Below are 17,507 nucleotides of genomic sequence, written 5' to 3'. Positions count from 1 at the left end.
TGTTGCTGAATTCAAATTAACATTTACAATGTTTTGAAGGCTTTCCCAGTGTGTGATGGTCCCCCACTGAGCAATGAGAAGATGTTAGACAACACTGGACTTTGGAGAAGCTGTAACATTTCCTTAAACAGGATCTAGGATGAGTTGACAGTAAGGATCAGTATAGCTTGTTTCTAAAACAGTCATACATTTACAAATATGCACTTGCATTCATGATCAAGTGTCAGCTGTACCATGCATTTGGTCCCTTTTGCACTTCATGCTGTGTGCCTGGCGGGACTCTTAATTTGACCTGGTTCATGTTTGGGCTTTAAAAATAATGCCACGACAAGGAATCATGAGAAGTGGCTAGTACTTCAGCCGCTGGTGAGAGGGACGATATAATGAGTGCCATGTCATAGAGGCATGGCATGTAGGGAATGAGGCTATTACATAGAACAGAATCCCTACAGTTCTGACGCAGGCTATTTGGTCCATCAAGTCCACACCTTCCCTCCATAGAACATCTCATCTAGATCCACCCTCACCCTCTATTCCTGTAACCCTACATTTCCCATGGCTAACCCACCTAACCTGCACATCTTTGGAGGAAACCAGAGTACCTGGTTGAAACCGTATGCAGACATGGGGAGAATATGCACAGTTGCTGGAGGCTGGAATCAAATCCAGGTCTCTGGTGCTGTGATGAGGCAGAGATAATGAATGAGCCATTGTGCATGCCTGTGTGAAACTCACAAAGATTCATGGACAGAAACCCTCCATGGAACTCACTAAGAATGACATTTAACCAATTCCTAGTAAATTTCAGCCCAGTGTTTATACAGTTGGATTTATGGCAGGCAGAGGTAACACATTAAGACAATTAGTTTAGGTTTTGACAACAGAACAGAAGATTTAATCTCTTAGTTCAGATGAAGCCAGAGTTCAGTTCAGAAAGTAGAAAAATGTCTCCAATCAGAAGAATCAAGTCAGGTCAGGAAAGCCAGTCTCCTCAAGCAGAAGTGGTAACCAGCCTTGGGAGCTTCCCTGCAGGAGCATTTGAATAGAAATCTTCCAGTTATTAGAACTTGAGTAAGTTTACACCATCAGAATTATAAAAAGAATGGAATCAAGAAAGTGTTTCCATAGTTCAACTGGGGAGAAACTGGGGCCAGTCAGTTAAGTAAAAAAATTAAATAGGAGTGACATTTCTCTGGGATTGAGTCTCTGTGACAGATAATGTTAGCAAACAAGTTGGAACTTTATTTTGAGGTTTTTCAAGATCTTTATGTCCCTCGTATATATATGCATATAGTGTTGGGTTACTTCCTACTTTGTGTAATAAACTAATGTTCTGTATGTAAAGAACATCTGCAATCTCATAGGTACGTTTCAGTGTCTCATCATGTTAACTGATTGCAAAAATTAAATATATGATCTATCAAGACACGTTTGATTCTAGGATCTGCCCAGGTCCTCCTGACCGTCTTTGCAATAATATAGAATCTATTATAATAACTTGTAAATAAGTTGCATAGTTTCAATAAATTACAGTTTAGTTATTCTAAAAATCTTTCCTAGACTAGATGGTGACTCCCCTCAAACATCCTGAACAGTGTAAGTCCTGAGAGATCGAGACACCTAGAAGATACAGACAGAAATATAGGTGATCAATATAGGATCTGAAGGCTTAACTTCCCAGCACCAGTCCCAACGAAACAAATATGCTGGTAACCCAGAAGACTTCAAACAAACATTGCTGATTGTTGATGACATCAAATCCCCCCCAAAATCTTGTGCTGACAATACTGAACATTTGCAAAATACTTCAATGAAAGACACAGAATGCATTTCACACCGGCTTACAGAAATACAAGAATGGATGAAATTGATAACTCCAAGGCAGAACAACAGGCTGCATTGTGAAGCGGTGGTCTGTTGGACAGATCCTATGTCTGGGTTCTGCTGGTGACCAACCAGACATCAGAGTGTGCCTGAGGTCAAACCAAAAATTCCAGCAGCACAGTAAAAGCATGGGAATTCAGGCTGAAAGAACTGAATTTAAAGGACGAGTTGCAACTGGTGTTGACATTATTGCATGTGGGTGCCATGTGACAAAGTCGGAAGAATTTCAGTCTCAAAGAATGTTTACAGCAAAGAAAAAGGTCTTTCAGCCTGTTGTGCCTGCAATGGTTCTAACGCATAGTGTCAATCTCCTGCCTTTTGTCCCATATTCCTGTAGATCACTTCTATCCAAATAATCAAAAGCACTTTAAATGCTTCAGTTGAACCGGATTCAGAAATTCAGCCCAACATTTCAGCAATATCCTTTGGAAGACCTTCAAAGAAAGTTTAAAGCCAATCACCCCAAAGGAATTCTAGACTGCTAATACAAATTTTGAACTCCATCATAAAAGCAAGGACAGTTGTGTCATTCTCAAGGTATTGCTCATTGAATGATTTCTTTATCCTTTCTGATTTTCTCTCTTGGTGTGTGTTGGCAAGTATGCCTGTGCTATGAAGCTCCCCCAGACTACCCCACCCACCCATTACATCTGAGAGTGGGTGAATTGAACCGCATTTTGGATTTAACCTTATAACAGTGTTATTGCAAGGTCAGAGTCCACAAATGGAGGGAATGGGAAAATATGCCACTATTGCTTAGGAAAGTGAAAAATTAAATAAAAATCTGCTTACAGAATGACAGTGAGGATAGGGAATTTTAAAATTTGCAACCAGTCTTACTCCACATAGGCACAGAGACATTACTGGCTGAGGAAGAACCAAGTTTCGTTTAGTCATACTTCGATCACCCTGGTAGTGGCAGAAGATGATATTGAAGTTGTAAACAAATGCTAGCACTCAGGTAACAAAATGTAATTTTCCACAACAATTACATTTGTATTATAATGGTAGATTACTGCAAGCTCCAATCCTGTATTCTGGAGGATTAAAGCCCTCATTTTACATTGGCATGGATATTCCAAATTTTCCACCCCTGTGAATATATGGGCAGGTGCTCCAATATTGCTTTGGAGTGACATAGCCCAGTAGCACACTAATTCTGAAAATATGTGTGTGGTTCTCCACCTAGTGGCAGCAATGGCTTCAAATACAATCTAATTTTAGATGCACATAGAAGTGTATAATGGCTAAGTCTGCAGAAAGCTGGTGCAGACCTGAGGCTTTGAACATTCTAAGAAAAATGTACATTAAGATGGCTCAATCAGCGGAAAATAAAACATTGTAACAATATTATTTTTAAACGTTTTATTTATAAACGACATACATTCACTATAAAAGCTGTTGTATTATTTGAACACAATTTATTTCTTCTTTCAAGAGGCAGATCACTATACATGTGGCACAATAGTTGAATGTAGCATATACCAGACTACTTCAATTATTTACTAGCCCCAGCTACAATTATTCATCTAAAAATCACCAGTCCAAGTCCATATTTGGTTAAGTATGATTTGGAGAAGGGTTGTTAGTGGCATACAATCAGACCCAACAACTCTCTACACAGATGATAGTAGACGCTGGCAGAGATACATCACATGCTTCTAGAAGGACACTGCGTCCAATCATGCAAGCATGAATTGACAAGTCTTGCTGACAAAATGAGAAGAGTAATCACAAGAACAGGTATTTTACGAGAGTTTTATTGATTTATAAACCAAGTATGGACTTCCTCAAAATCAGTAAAAGTCAACCATACATACAGTGGAATCTTGTAAAACAAAATGTCATTTTCCAAAGAAAAAAATGATTATTTTGTTATTGAGTATGTATTTTCATATGCATTTTGGTAATCCAAAGTGTTCTTACCTCTGTTATGGCTCACTTCTGTAAATAGCTATATTAACATTTTAGTTGAGAATTTGCTGTTGTTGCTCATTGATGAGCACAATACATTTTATGATGTTCTACTTTTTGTCTTAAATGAGTTAACGTCTTTAAGGTAGCATGTTACAGTTCTGTTAGGGAGTTTGAGTTGCTGTAGCATTATGCATTTTTTATATGCAAGCTTTACTCTGGGGCTATGAATAGTGATGGCAGGGGCTCCTTTTCATCACACAGTTGACCAAGAATCTTTCCTACTTTTATAACCTGCTACTGATGAGTTGCAAAGATTTACAGATTGATACTCAACTCGTCAATGCTACAAATGCATCTCTTTTGGCCTTCAAATCCTGACATGGAGCTTGAATCTAAAACATATAAGGGACACTATCTACTGAGCCATAAAACTTTCTTAAAATAGTAGATGAATATCATACAAACCTGTTTATCATTCATTTTCAATATTGCTTACTGTATCATCCAGCCCATATTCTAAGTACTATTACTCATTGGCTTTGAATATTAATGCTTAACGCTGTATTAAATATAAAGCTGTACTGAAACAGTTTACTGCACAGGTAAAAAGTTTCAATATTACCACTTAAATGCTTAGTGACTATTGCCATGTTCAAGTTGTCACAACTTAAACTTTTTCTTAAGATGAAGAGAATTGCAAATGGGGCTACTGGAACAGGGGTACAATGTGCTACAATATATGCATTACTACTTCCTCTGTACTTCTTTAATTTCTGAGGAGAAAACAATGTACAAGAATATGTAAAAAGTCCTCTTTAAAAATCTTTTGAGTGCTGAACCATATATTTTACACAAAAGAGAGACTGCAAGATAAACATCAGCCTTTGCTGAAACCATGCAGAAGAGTAGGAAACTTCAGTTTAATATGAACTGGTCACATGAGATAAATCAATTAGGCCTCAGCTTCATGTCATTTCCTTTGCAGTATCACTTGTACCCAGCTCACTTGAGAGCTGATAAAGATGCCTCTCGAGTCGGATACCAATTATTTCACATTCACTGCAGATGCTCAACACTTTGACAGTCCATGTGCAACAACCTGCATTTTCTAAGGCACAGTTTTAATGTGGAAGAAATAAAATATTCTTCCACTAGTTAATCCAAAAATGGTTACAAATAAAAATACAGCAAACATTTATCACTTAGTACTTCAGCATAAGGACTTGACTAGCATGCAAAACATAGCTTTATCTATTTCAATAAATAATTGTCAAACATGTAACTTCAAGAAATAATTATAGCTGAGCTAGAGAAGAAGGGATTTATTTATTTGCATGTTAAATGATTATGGACTATAACATTTATCCTACTGAATGTAAATCAAGAGCTTCAGCGAGTATGGAGCTGACTTTGTATTGCTGTTGATTAAAGTAAGAACTATGTAGCTGGCTAATTAGGTGCTTTCCTTCTCCTCAGCATCACTTCATAGGTATCTGCCTGAAATATAAGTGTATTGCTAAGCAAGGAATCATGGCAAATCTCAGACTAGTTGTGATTACTTGGCTAGCCTCATTTGACTACAAAATAAGAACAGTGACATTTGAAAAGTCTGTGGTATCTCTAATGGTATTTTTTTAAAAAAAGAATTGCTTTCCTCAGCAGCTTTGCAGAATGTTCCATCAGACAGATTTAGAGATGATTTAAAATTGCTGAATGCAATCATTCTTTTTCTGCTTGGAAAGCTTCACTTTTTAAAATGTTTCAGAGTTTCAATGGTTCATAATAGGTAGAATGTTTTAAAATAAAAGGTGTAATAAACACCAAAACATTTGATACTATTTTGTAACCTTAATTACTTCACGTACTCACCACATACAGGGATGCTTGCACTTTAGACAAATCACTGGACTTAGTTTGAGGCAAAAATGTAAAAGTTCAAACTTGTGGCTCATCGTTGTCTCGCCAGATTCAGAATGTAAAATGGCACCATAGGCCATATTCATAGCTCAAATGGTAAGAATACATGCAGGAATATTGCATTTGAGTTACTTGAATTTTATTATATTAATTCTTGGCGCATCTTAACTCTGAGGAAATATACCAGATTATGGAAGAAAAAAAATCCACAGGTACCAAGCCAACATAAAACTTAGGGACTGGGGTCAATGCTGTACCAGAAAAACTCAACAAGGTGTGGAACAGTCAATTCTTTTTGTGATCTTGAATATGAATTGCAGCCTGTTAGTAGTCTACTAATTAATCATTAACTTGAAGATCATATCCACCTGGATGCTCCTTTATAAAAACTTAGCTCAACTGGCTAAAAATAGATGAGAGGAAGCCTGTGATGAACATGTGCAAAAACCTGATGCAATGTTAGAACCATTGGCCATTCACATTTGAAAACAGGTCCTTCCTAACACAGCAAATTGAAGAGATCTCCCTCAGACTGGGGCACTTATTTCCCTAAAAGATAAATATCTCAACTTTCTTTTTTCAAAAAGAAATACAATGTCTGGTTCATTGCTAAATCGTGCAGACGTATGCTGGTGAAATCTTGTATCAAAATACTTGGTTATTGCCTCATTATTCATTTATACAGATGCCAAACACAATATTACTTAGCAATCTATAATATCAAAATTAATGCAAATCTATCCGTTTAGAATGATCTCTATGTCTCCTCAGTGTTACACAGATGGCTCAAGTTAGTTCCAGAAAAAGGAAGACGACAGGTATTATCCACTATACGGGACAAACATAGGGCAGAATCTTGTGGAGGCAAGGGAGTATCTTAGCTATTGGTTAGAGAGACAATGAGGTGCTCATGTCATGTCATTTTAGGAGGATCTTCTGCCAGGTACTGAACCAGGTACTTTACCCCAGGGGTGGGTAACCCACCGGCCAACAGCTACTGGCCAATCGGAGGCTGGCAGCGCTTCTGCATTCAGAACTGGCACAATGGGGGCTCATACTACTGTTGACATGATCTACCCATTGGAGGCCTTGGATTGAGGGGGAGCCTGAGCACCAATGAGGATGGGGAGAGTGGGTTCAGGGTAAGAATGGGTTACAGCAAAGGCAGTGTTATGGAGTCAAAAAGCCCTCATTGCTGATAGCAGATCTCACAATCAGGCACTGAGTGCCTTTAAATGAGGGATCCACACATCACTCTTCTACCGCATCACCCACACCCCAGAGTCTGAAAGCAAACATGTGGTATGGTAGTTGTGCTCCTAGCTTGACAGGTTTCACCACCTTTTCCTACCCTAGTTTTATGCCAGTGCTGGGGGCATTAGGCCCTGAAATGGGTAGTAAATGGATTTAGTTGTGACGAAAGCAAGTTCCCATCTTTCCACCAAGTCATCATTCCCTTACCACTAAACTTGTCATGGGTGGAGCTCACAAGATTCAGTCCCCATTTTTATTCATCTACTCCAATAATCATTGCACCTTTAACGTGTTTTATTAATTGGAAGAGGCAACAAATAAATTATATATCACACAACATTAATTAAATAGGTGTTGAATCCAGTTAAAAGCTTTTATTTGACAGGAAATTTAGGATGCTACTTCTGTAACTCTGAGCAAAAAGAATGGTGGTTCCACTAAGTTTGAAAATGAGCCAAGGCGTAGACTGCCAAAGTAACAATGTAGGTAGAAGCTACTTTGGAAAATGATAGCTCTTCTAATGAGGAAGCCAGTGCATGACAGTTTCTATCCACGATTGTCCATGAAACAATCGTCACAATGATCAGCGTTGAGCATGGGCCATCCGTATTCTTCCCAACATCCAGTTGCTGTTGCTGATTGACATGTGGCACAGTCATAAAGTAGTGGGTTGTCCAGCAGCTAAAAAATGTAAGCATTTTTAAAGTAAGCAATATTCAGTTGAAGTTCGTCTCAGTCAATATATACATATGGACATCGCAATGCTGCAAATACAGCATTGAATAGAAGTCAAATACAATGATGAAATCACTCAGTGATTTAAGTTCAACTAACATCATTGAGGGCATCAAATTCTAACATTGAAGGGACTGCCATTTTAGAACTGGGATTCTAAACAGCTTGGCTCCAGTTTTGCAGGGGCAAGATTCTACTACTACTTCACTTTCATTATGAAGCATTTTAATTTTTTACTGGTATTCTATTCATTTTTAAAAACAACTTTGGAAATGATTAAGAATTCTTTAAATAGGTAACTAAGAGTAGAGAAAGTATTTCTATTTTGTGCATACCTCAAATAAATACTGCCAAACTACACACTTGAAGCCCACAATTTCCCATTCAGGAAAGTTGAACATTTCAAAATCATGAGCAGATGTTATTTCTTTTCTTGTTATAAGCCAGGAGTAAGTCAAGAGAGCTTTTGCTCGTAGGTTAAGGTCATTTAGAAAGCCAAGTAATAAATTTACAGGTTATACAATGTTCCACAAGAAAATCCGTTAATGAAAATTAAGTTTTAAATAACTGCTGAATTAACCAGATCACTTTTAAAAATGGCCTGCTTGCAGAAAATAGAATGCAAGAAGTAAATAGAATAAGCTTTGAACCAGGACGTTTTGAAGAAATCTGTTCTGAGTCCCCTGTTATAGGTATTTGTCATAAAGCACAAAGTAGAGTGTTTCATATAGTAAAAAAAATTTATTATTAATTTTCATCGTCACATTATCAATGTTAAGTTTACCATCTGTGATAATTCAATGGATAGCTAGATATGACAAACGGGTTTAAAATGTGAAGCATTGCATTTCAGAACAGTTACCAAGAAACTCATGAGGTCAAGGATCGGCAACTAGAGAAGGTGAAAACAAGGGTGAAAATGGTTGCAATAATGTACTATTCCTTTTTTTTCAATCAATGTGAAATATTTATCACCAAGACCGAAAGGTTAACAGGTGTAATGCCATTGCTGTAATCTATACAAAGAACTTTTTATTATTTATTACTATAAATCTGTTTGATTAGCATATGCTGTAATGTTTACCAGAGGTATTTAACTTTGGGTCTTGCATTGTTTTTATTTATAATCCTTCAGCTTTGTAACACAAGAGTAAAATTAACAAGAACACAGGCAAGCGGTGGAAGCTTGTAATCAAAATGGACGACTGATGTCAAGCTCTTGTGGAATTCAGTACTGTGATCACGAGACCATATGACCATGTGACCATATGACCATAAGAAACGCACACAAGAGTAGGCTGTTAACTTTGGGTCTTGCAGCCTTTTTATTTGAACTTCTACTTATAACCTGGGATAGAAGTGTTCTTTTATGAGTAAAAGGTTGGACAGACTGGGCCTATATTCACTGGAGGCCGCACAATTCAAAAATAATGTGTTTCCTGTTCACAATGCAGGAGGATTTCTTTCTCTCACAGTGTTGTACATCTTTGCAACTGTCTTTTCCACACAGCGGTGGGGGCAGGGGCATTAAATACTTTTAAAGCAGTGATAGACAGATTCTGGATTAACAACGGAGTCAAAGGTTATTGGGGGAAGGTGGGAATGAAGAGCTGGTAATAGAGTTAGATCAACCATCATCTCATTAAAGGATAGAGCAAAGCTGAATGTTCACACACATATTTGGATAGGACCTTTGAAAACTTTCAGCATGAAACAAAGGAATATTTTACATGAAACACAGTGCTCAAACGTAACTCACTTCTGGACCTGATGTAACAATCATTACAATTAAGAAGCCCATTCCGAATCCGGACATCTGTCCCAGTGGCTGCATCTCCAAGTTGACCTTTACAGATGCCACACTGTAATATCACAAAACAAGTTGATAGGCCATTTTAATTCTAAAAAAAAATTATCAGTTTATCAGGATTCATTATAAAATAAGAAATGAACAAGTATTAATTATGAAAGTACATGTGCAAAAACAAATTTGCTGGAAAAGCTCAGCCGGTCTGGCAGCATCTGTGAAAGAAACAACAGAGCTAACGATTTGGGTCTGCTGACCCTTCCTCAGAACTGGGGAACTGAGGAAGAGTCACTGGACCAGAAACATTAACTCTGCTTTTTCTTTAACAGATGCTTTTCCAGCAACTTTGTTTTTGTTCCTGATTTACAGCAAAGCAGCTCTTTTGGTTTTTATGAGAGTATATATGCTTTCTTGCCCTCATTTTAGGTTACATGTGCTTCTGAACACATCTCTTCTGTGAGCACATATGCACTGATAATTACTCTCTTTTCCTTTAAAAGAAGTTGATGAATCTCTCTTACATCTTTGACAAGGAAAACATTTTGTTGATGCATCCGAGGACGTGGCATAGACACCGATGGTAGTTACATGCACCTTTGAAATGGCTTGAGGAACATATTATTTGCATGAATAAGTGGGCAAACAATATAAACATCACAGAAAAACAAGGCACCTTCTGTGTATTAGGATAACAAAGTGTGGAGCTGGATGAACACAGCAGGCGAAGCAGCATCTCAGGAGCACAAAAGCTGACGTTTCGGGCCTAGACCCTTCATCAGAGAGGGGGGTGGGGAGAGGGAACTGATATGTCACACACCACCCCACCAACCTCCAGTTACAACGTATCATCCTCCGACACTTCCGCCATCTACAATCTGACCCCACCACCCAAGCCATTCTTCCATCCCCACCCTTGTCTGCCTTCCGAAGAGACCACTCTCTCCGCGACTCCCTTGTCCGCTCCACACTCCCCTCCAACCCCACCACACCCGGCACCTTCCCATGCAACCACAGGAAGTGCTACACTTGTCCCCACACCTTCTCCCTCACCCCCATTCCAGGCCCCAGGATGACCTTCCATATCAAACAGATGTTCACCTGCACATCTACCAATGTGGTATATTGTATCCATTGCACCCGGTGTGGCTTCCTCTACATTGGGGAAACCAAGCGGAGGCTTGGGGACGGCTTTGCAGAACACCTCCGCTCGGTTCGCAACAAACAACTGCACCTCCCAGTCGCGAACCATTTCAACTCCCCCTCCCATTCCTCAGACGACATGTCCCTCATGGGCCTCCTGCAGTGCCACAATGATGCCACCTGAAGGTTGCAGGAACAGCAGCTCATATTCCGCTTGGGAACCCTGCAGCCCAATGGTATCAACGTGGACTTCACAAGTTTCAAAATCTCCCCTTCCCCTACTGCATCCCAAAACCAGCCTAGTTCTTCCCCTCCCCCCACTGCATCACAAAACCAGCCCAGCTCGTCCCCTCCCCCCACTGCATCCCAAAACCAGCCCAGCCTGTCTCTGCTTCCCTAACCTGGTCTTCCTCTCACCCATCCCTTCCTCCCACCTCAAGCCGCACCTCCATTTCCTACCTGCCACCTCATCCCGCCTTCTTGACCTGTCCGTCTTCCCTGGACTGACCTATCCCCTCCCTACCTCCCCACCTATACTCTCCTCTCTACCTATCTTGTTTTCTCTCCATCTTCGGTCCGCTTCCCCCTCTCTCCCTATTTATTCCAGTTCCCTCTCTCCATCCCCCTCTCTGATGAAGGGTCTAGGCCCGAAACATCAGCTTTCGTGCTCCTGAGATGCTGCTTGGCCTGCTGTATTCATCCAGCTCCACACTTTGTTATCTTGGGTTCTCCAGCATCTGCAGTTCCCATTATGTCTGAAAGCTATCAAGTTTGTCAACTTTATCAGTGATGTAACATGAAAGCATCATCTTACCAGAAGCCTGAAAAGCCTCACTGCCAAATCTAGTTCACTATAAGTTTCTAATACTGTTTTTATTCCAGATTCCTAGATTGCATTGAGATTTTCAATATGCTGAAACTAAAAACATAACATGAAGCTGCAGGTGTCATCACAAACGCAAGAGTATCAGAGCAACAGGCTTGATGGGTCAAATAATCTGTTCACACTTTTTGAAATTATCAATTCTATGATCATTTCTACAAATAACTTTTTGTAACAAATGGTGATCAGAATGATATACTTATGATATATTTATGATCACCATCAACACAGACTTCTATCCAATTAGTTGTACAGTTTCATGAGCTAGGACAGGCAGGCAAACTCACCGTGAAACACTGAATATGGAAATATAGACTGAGTGTTTCAATAATCATGGCTGCACCTTTTCCAAGAGGAAGTCCACAAGTTGAGCATAACTTCTTCCCGCTGATTGATCTACAGACCAAGAGTGAGAAGCAATGCTCAAAGTTATTTCTTCAATGAATGAAACATTTTAAATATCTTTTATTGCTGACCTCAATATTCTGAATCATATTAATAGCAGTAATAGCAATCTTATATGCTTATATTTTGAACTAGTGTTAGGCAGTAGTGATATACTACAACTTAGCAGAGGTTAGTTGGTTGTGCCACAGCTCCATCCTGTGATGCCCACCTACTGGGTGCCTGAAGTTGAAGAGATGAGTGTGGGAGTGGCAGAGATTGGCCTGACTGTAAGTTTTCATGAGATCCCGACCTAGGAGAAGAAAAAAACAAAAATCTTGTCAATTTCTTCACGTACTTCGATTTATATGAGATCAATAATTAATTTGGTTAATAACTGGAGAAAATAGTAACAAATCAAGTTAAATGAAATTCTTCAGAAATCCGTATATAAATGGATACTATCTACCACACTGACAGTGCATAAAGGCTCAGTGTACTGTTTGAAGCTCTGACATAATGGCAGCTTTGGTCAAAACATAACACTTGGCCTTGACCTTTACCTCCTTCAAACATGCTATCTTCCTCTCTGAGAAGGTGGAACATCATGGGTTTATGCTGTGAGTTGTCACATGCTACAAAAAGGAAGGAATGTGTAGCCCACATAAAAAAACAACTTCAAAGTAAATGGCACCTAATGAGCACCATGGAATGGTTTGAGGAGAATGTGACATCCACCATCCCTCGTCAACCTGAGCATGGATGAAATTCTCTGGTTACCTATCTCATCAAAAAAACAGCACAGACATCAAGAAATGAGACTGGGACCCCTTTCATAAGACTGCTGTCAACAATTTAACGAGCCAGGAAAAGCATATGGATAATGATTCTCTATTTTTGAGAAACCCATATACTTTTTTTAAAGCTTTACATTAAGTTTGCAACATTAGAGGGGGTCAAATTATTTCTCAACAAACACCTCCAAAGTTCTGTGTTCAACACAGATCTCCAGACTATCAACAGATGCATTGTCTTAAAGGCATTTGCAGACTTCCAAACAACCAAATAAATGCTTGTTTGAACTTAACAATTGAATTTTGAAGTCTAGTACTTTAAGAACCTTTAAAACTTCATTTGCTATTCAGTGGAAAGGGACAGCATTATTGAATCCTCAGTTGTGAAGTGTGTACTGAATGAGTATGAATAGCAAGGTTTATTATCCAGAATAGGCTCTCCATGAGTCAAGGATGAAACTGGCAAATGATAAACTAGGCGTATGTTAGCCCAGCTTTTGCAGTAGTAATGAAGACAAGACAGTTAGTGTTCATTGCCACTGAAGAAAAATAGCCTTATATCTATATTGTAATTTTCATGACCACAGGATATCTCTAAAGTGCTTTACAGACAATGAAATACTTTTGAAATGTGGTCATCGTTACAAAATAGGCAATGCTGCAGTTTATTTGCGCTCAGCAAAATCCACGATTAACACTATTACAAGAACCAGATAATGTGAGTGATATATTTTGGCCCAGGCACAGAAATCACTCTCAGTTATTTTTGAAGTAGAGCTTTGAAATCTTTCATGTCCATCTTAGAAAGAAGGTAACACCTTGGTTAAGTACCTCGTCTAAAACATTACACCTTTAACAAAACAGCATACCCTGAGCAAATTAGCCTACACCTTTATGCTGAGATTGTGGAGCAGAACATTGTCATTTAAAAGTGAATGCTCTACCAATGCAAACCACAGCTGACGCAGATCCTTTGAAAATGATAATGACCTCTCGAATATGCATATGTGCAGTTCAATGTAGAAATCCAACATGTGCTGTCAGTGTTCCTACGTTTCTTCATAGGATGCACTGTTGATGTTCTTACACACTACAACCAAGTAGATATCATTGAACTATAAGAATTTTCCGCACTATTATTCTCAAGATAAAACACCTTTGAAAATGTTACATCTTGTTGAATGAAGTGTAACTGAGTTTTTAAACAATGTACGAAATTCATAATTAATGCTGAAACTTTTCTGTCCCTGGAAAACTAGCTTTAGATGTATGTCATGCCTTTTTTATGATTTTAAAAATATCCCATATTATAGAAATAATGTAACATGAGATTTGGACACAAGGACAACTGAAAGATCATGATGCAGGGATTCATTAGTCCACTAGCATCATCAGGCCATTACAAAGATAAAGGGAAATTAAGGTCAGATATGGAAAAGATAGTATTTCCATGGAATCAAGCATGTGATTTGTGTCTGGTTGAGAAAATCCTTTGGCTGTCTGAACCTTTTTCTCATTATGCTTCCATCCCCCAAAGATACTCTTTCCTCCTTTCAAAGCGCCCCAGCTGCCCTGCTCAATGCCCTCTGTCACGACTGCCACCTGCTGTTGAAGATTCCAACACAACTGTATGAACTATTCTCTCTTAATACTGCCACCTGCTGATGCAGGTTCCATTAAAATAATATTTTTAAAATTTATATTTCATCTTCTGCCTTAATCCCATGCAGGTGTCCCAATCATTTTCCACTGTCTGTAAAATTGGAAATGAAGGGTATCGGTGCAATTTAATTCCTGGCACATAGTTCTTTGAAAGTTGTATCACAAGTGGACAGAAGAGTTAAATAGCTGTTTAGCACACTTGCCATTATTCCTCAGGCCTTGGAGTATAAGAGTCGAGATGTCATGTTGAGGCACTTTGATAAGGCCGCTTTTGGAGCACTGTTTTCAATTCTGGTCACCCTGCTATGGGAAAGATATTATTCAACTGGAGAGGTTCCCAAAAAGAATGACCAGAATGTTGCCGGGTCTGAAGGGTTTGTGTTATGAAGATGGCCTGGATTGGCTGTGATCTTTATCACTGCCGTCTAGGAGGTTGAGGAGTGACCTTACAGAAGTTTGTAAAATCATGAGGGGCATAAACAAGGTGAATAGCAAAAGTCTTCTCCCTACAGTGGGGGGTTCAATACCAGAGGGCATAATTTTAAGGTGAGAGGAGAAAGATTTAAAGGGATATGAGGGGCAACTTTTTCACACACAGGGTGGTTCGTACGTGGAATGAATTACCAGTGAAATTGGTGGATGCAAGTGTAGGTGCAACATTTAAAGTGCATTTGGATAGATCCAAGCCTCTGCTTGGTTTCCCCGATGTACAGGAGGTCACAATGGGAACAGCGGATACAGTATACCACATTATCAGATGTGCAGGTGAGCATCTGCTTGATGTACAGGGTCTTCTTGGGGCCTGGGATGGGGTCGAGGAGGGAGGTGTAGGGGCAGGTGTAGCACATCCTGCGGTTGCAGGGAAAGGTGCCGGGTGTGGTGGGGATGGAGGGGAGTGTGGAGCGTTCAAGGGAGTCACAGAGAGAGTGGTCCCTCCGGAAAGCAGATAAGGGTGGGGAGGGAAAAATATCTTTGATTGTGGGGTCGTATCAATGTGGACTTCACAAGCTTCAAACTCTCCCCTCCCACTACACATCCCAAAACAATCCCAGCTCGTCTCTGCCTCCCTAACCTGTCCATCCTCCCACCTGTCCCGTCCTCCCACCTCAAGCTCCACCCCCATCTCCTACCTACTAACCTCACCCCACCTCCTTGACCTGTCTGTCCTCCCTGGACTGACCTATCTCCTTCCTAACTCCCCACCTACACTCAACTTTACTGGCTCCATCCCCGCCTCTTTGACCTGTCTGTCTCCTCTCCACCTATCTTCTCCTCTATCCATCTTCTATCTGCCTCCCCCTCTCTCCCTATTTAATTCAAAACCCCCTTCCCCTCCCCCATTTCTGAAAAAGGGTGTAGGCCCGAAACATCAGCCTTCCTGCTCCTCTGATGCTGCTTGCCCTGCTGTGTTCATCCAGCTCTATACCTTGTTATATCAGATTCTTCAGCATCTGCAGTTCCTACTATCTCTAAAAGGTTTAGAGGGATATGGGCCAAACCCAGGCAAGATGGACTAGTTTAGCTTGGGAAAGTTTGTCAGCACGGACAGGTTGGACCGAAGGGTCTTTTTCCGTGCCGTATGACTCTATGGTTTCCTGTTTGTGAAAACACTCAGCATTGTAGGTTGCTTACCATACTTGATGACATCACTGTTGCTGATTTCCTGGAAATCTCGTTGACTTGTTGCCAGGTTTAAACTGATGTCAAATAAATAAAAAAACTTACTGCAAAGAGCTCATGCAGTCAATATCTGTCAAGATCAGTGAAAAGTTGTATAGCTTCACCACTGAACACAGTATCTAAGTGAATTTGTCTCAATCCACATTGTTGTAGCCTGTAATAACTTGAACTTATGTTGCACCTTTAACAAAATAAATGTGCTGAAGTGTGGTGAATATAATTAAAACCAAGAAATAGAGGCTGCAGGATTTGATGATGACCAAAAGTGAGATCAAATATGAATATTTTGAGAAGGCCGCTTGATAGGAGTAGACAAGCACAAAATAAAAAGGGTTAAGTGATGGAATTCCAGAGTTTGGGACCACAGCAGCTGGAGATATTGCAGCATTAATCTTGTCACAACTGTAGCTTCTATTCCCAAAGCATCAGCAGATTTGTCCAGCATCATCAAGAGGCACAGTATTGTGCAATGCATAATGGAACCCTATGGCTTCACACCTTTTTAGTCAGAAGAATTTACTGCCAAACTAATACAAGGTTCACAATATCAAATATAAAATGCAGTTCTGGAAAAAATCGAACAGAATACTCTGACCACCAACCAGTTTTTTCTTTCCATTGTATTAGACTGAAGAGCCCAGCTTCTGTCCAGAGACCCAGTCTTTACTACATCTCCTTGTTGTTGCTTTCTTGGAATTTCAAGGAACGAAGGAAGTTCCTGTGCATTCCATGATCTGCTGGCAAATACTGGGGATCCCGCAGCTGAAATTAACATAAAAGGGTATGTGTGACATAAATGGGGATTCCCATGAATTAACATGCATCCGAAAACAATAAATTGTGTTTGAACCTACAGAATGATTTCATCTCAATTAAATGAAACTCCTGGTTGTAGGCACAGTGGGAGTTGGGAGACGTAAAGATGTAGGGAATCCAGACCCGCCAATGCCCTCTTCCTTGCATGCTGATCATCATGTTAGGTAGAGGGATGGCATGGACAATAGCCAGATCACAACATCGTACAGCATTAAACATGTCATTTTGGACCACAAACACCCCATTAATACCCTTTCTTAAACACATGTAGCCCTGCTCAAATGATCTCTTGTATAGCATCACTTAATATAATTCACCAAGAAGGTAGTTACTGACCAGTGTCATCTCTGTGAACATGATATTTATCTGCAGCATGTCAGTAGTTGTACATTGTAAACCTAGGCTTGCTAAGAGGCCTTGCGAATAATGTGTTGGGCTAAGTCCATGCAGGACCTACTGTTCTCACCATATTCACATTTTCATTGTGCAGCTATCACTATTGATTCCACTAGTATATGTACAACCACCCAGCTGAAATATCACTCATTTATACAGGAAGCTTTCAGAGAATTTTGAACAGGTTACTGTAGAATGCCAGGGGCTGTACAAGCCTAACAACTTCAGTTGATGAGTA

General features: G+C 39.8%; 1 protein-coding gene across 13 annotated transcripts in view; it reads right to left on the bottom strand.

Annotated features, from left to right (window-relative positions):
- Positions 1–3,234: 3,234 nt before the first annotated feature.
- Positions 3,235–17,507, bottom strand: part of LOC125451149 (LIM and calponin homology domains-containing protein 1-like) — a 375,919-nt gene continuing 361,646 nt past the window's right edge. For all 13 annotated transcript variants that reach the window (XM_048527931.2, XM_048527949.2, XM_048527976.2 and 10 more), the window contains 5 exons: positions 16,660–16,819; positions 12,154–12,234; positions 11,825–11,933; positions 9,467–9,569; positions 3,235–7,653 (listed from right to left, as the gene is read on the bottom strand). In XM_048527931.2, coding sequence (XP_048383888.1) covers positions 7,628–7,653; positions 9,467–9,569; positions 11,825–11,933; positions 12,154–12,234; positions 16,660–16,819 — 479 coding nt within the window. In that variant the 3' untranslated portion in view covers positions 3,235–7,627. The remainder of the gene's footprint in view (positions 7,654–9,466; positions 9,570–11,824; positions 11,934–12,153; positions 12,235–16,659; positions 16,820–17,507) is intronic.

Source organism: Stegostoma tigrinum, chromosome 1 (assembly GCF_030684315.1).
Source record: "Stegostoma tigrinum isolate sSteTig4 chromosome 1, sSteTig4.hap1, whole genome shotgun sequence".
NCBI lineage: Eukaryota > Metazoa > Chordata > Chondrichthyes > Orectolobiformes > Stegostomatidae > Stegostoma > Stegostoma tigrinum.
The sequence above is the reverse complement of the archived record's forward strand: the minus strand, read 5'-3'. Positions and strand labels throughout refer to the sequence as shown.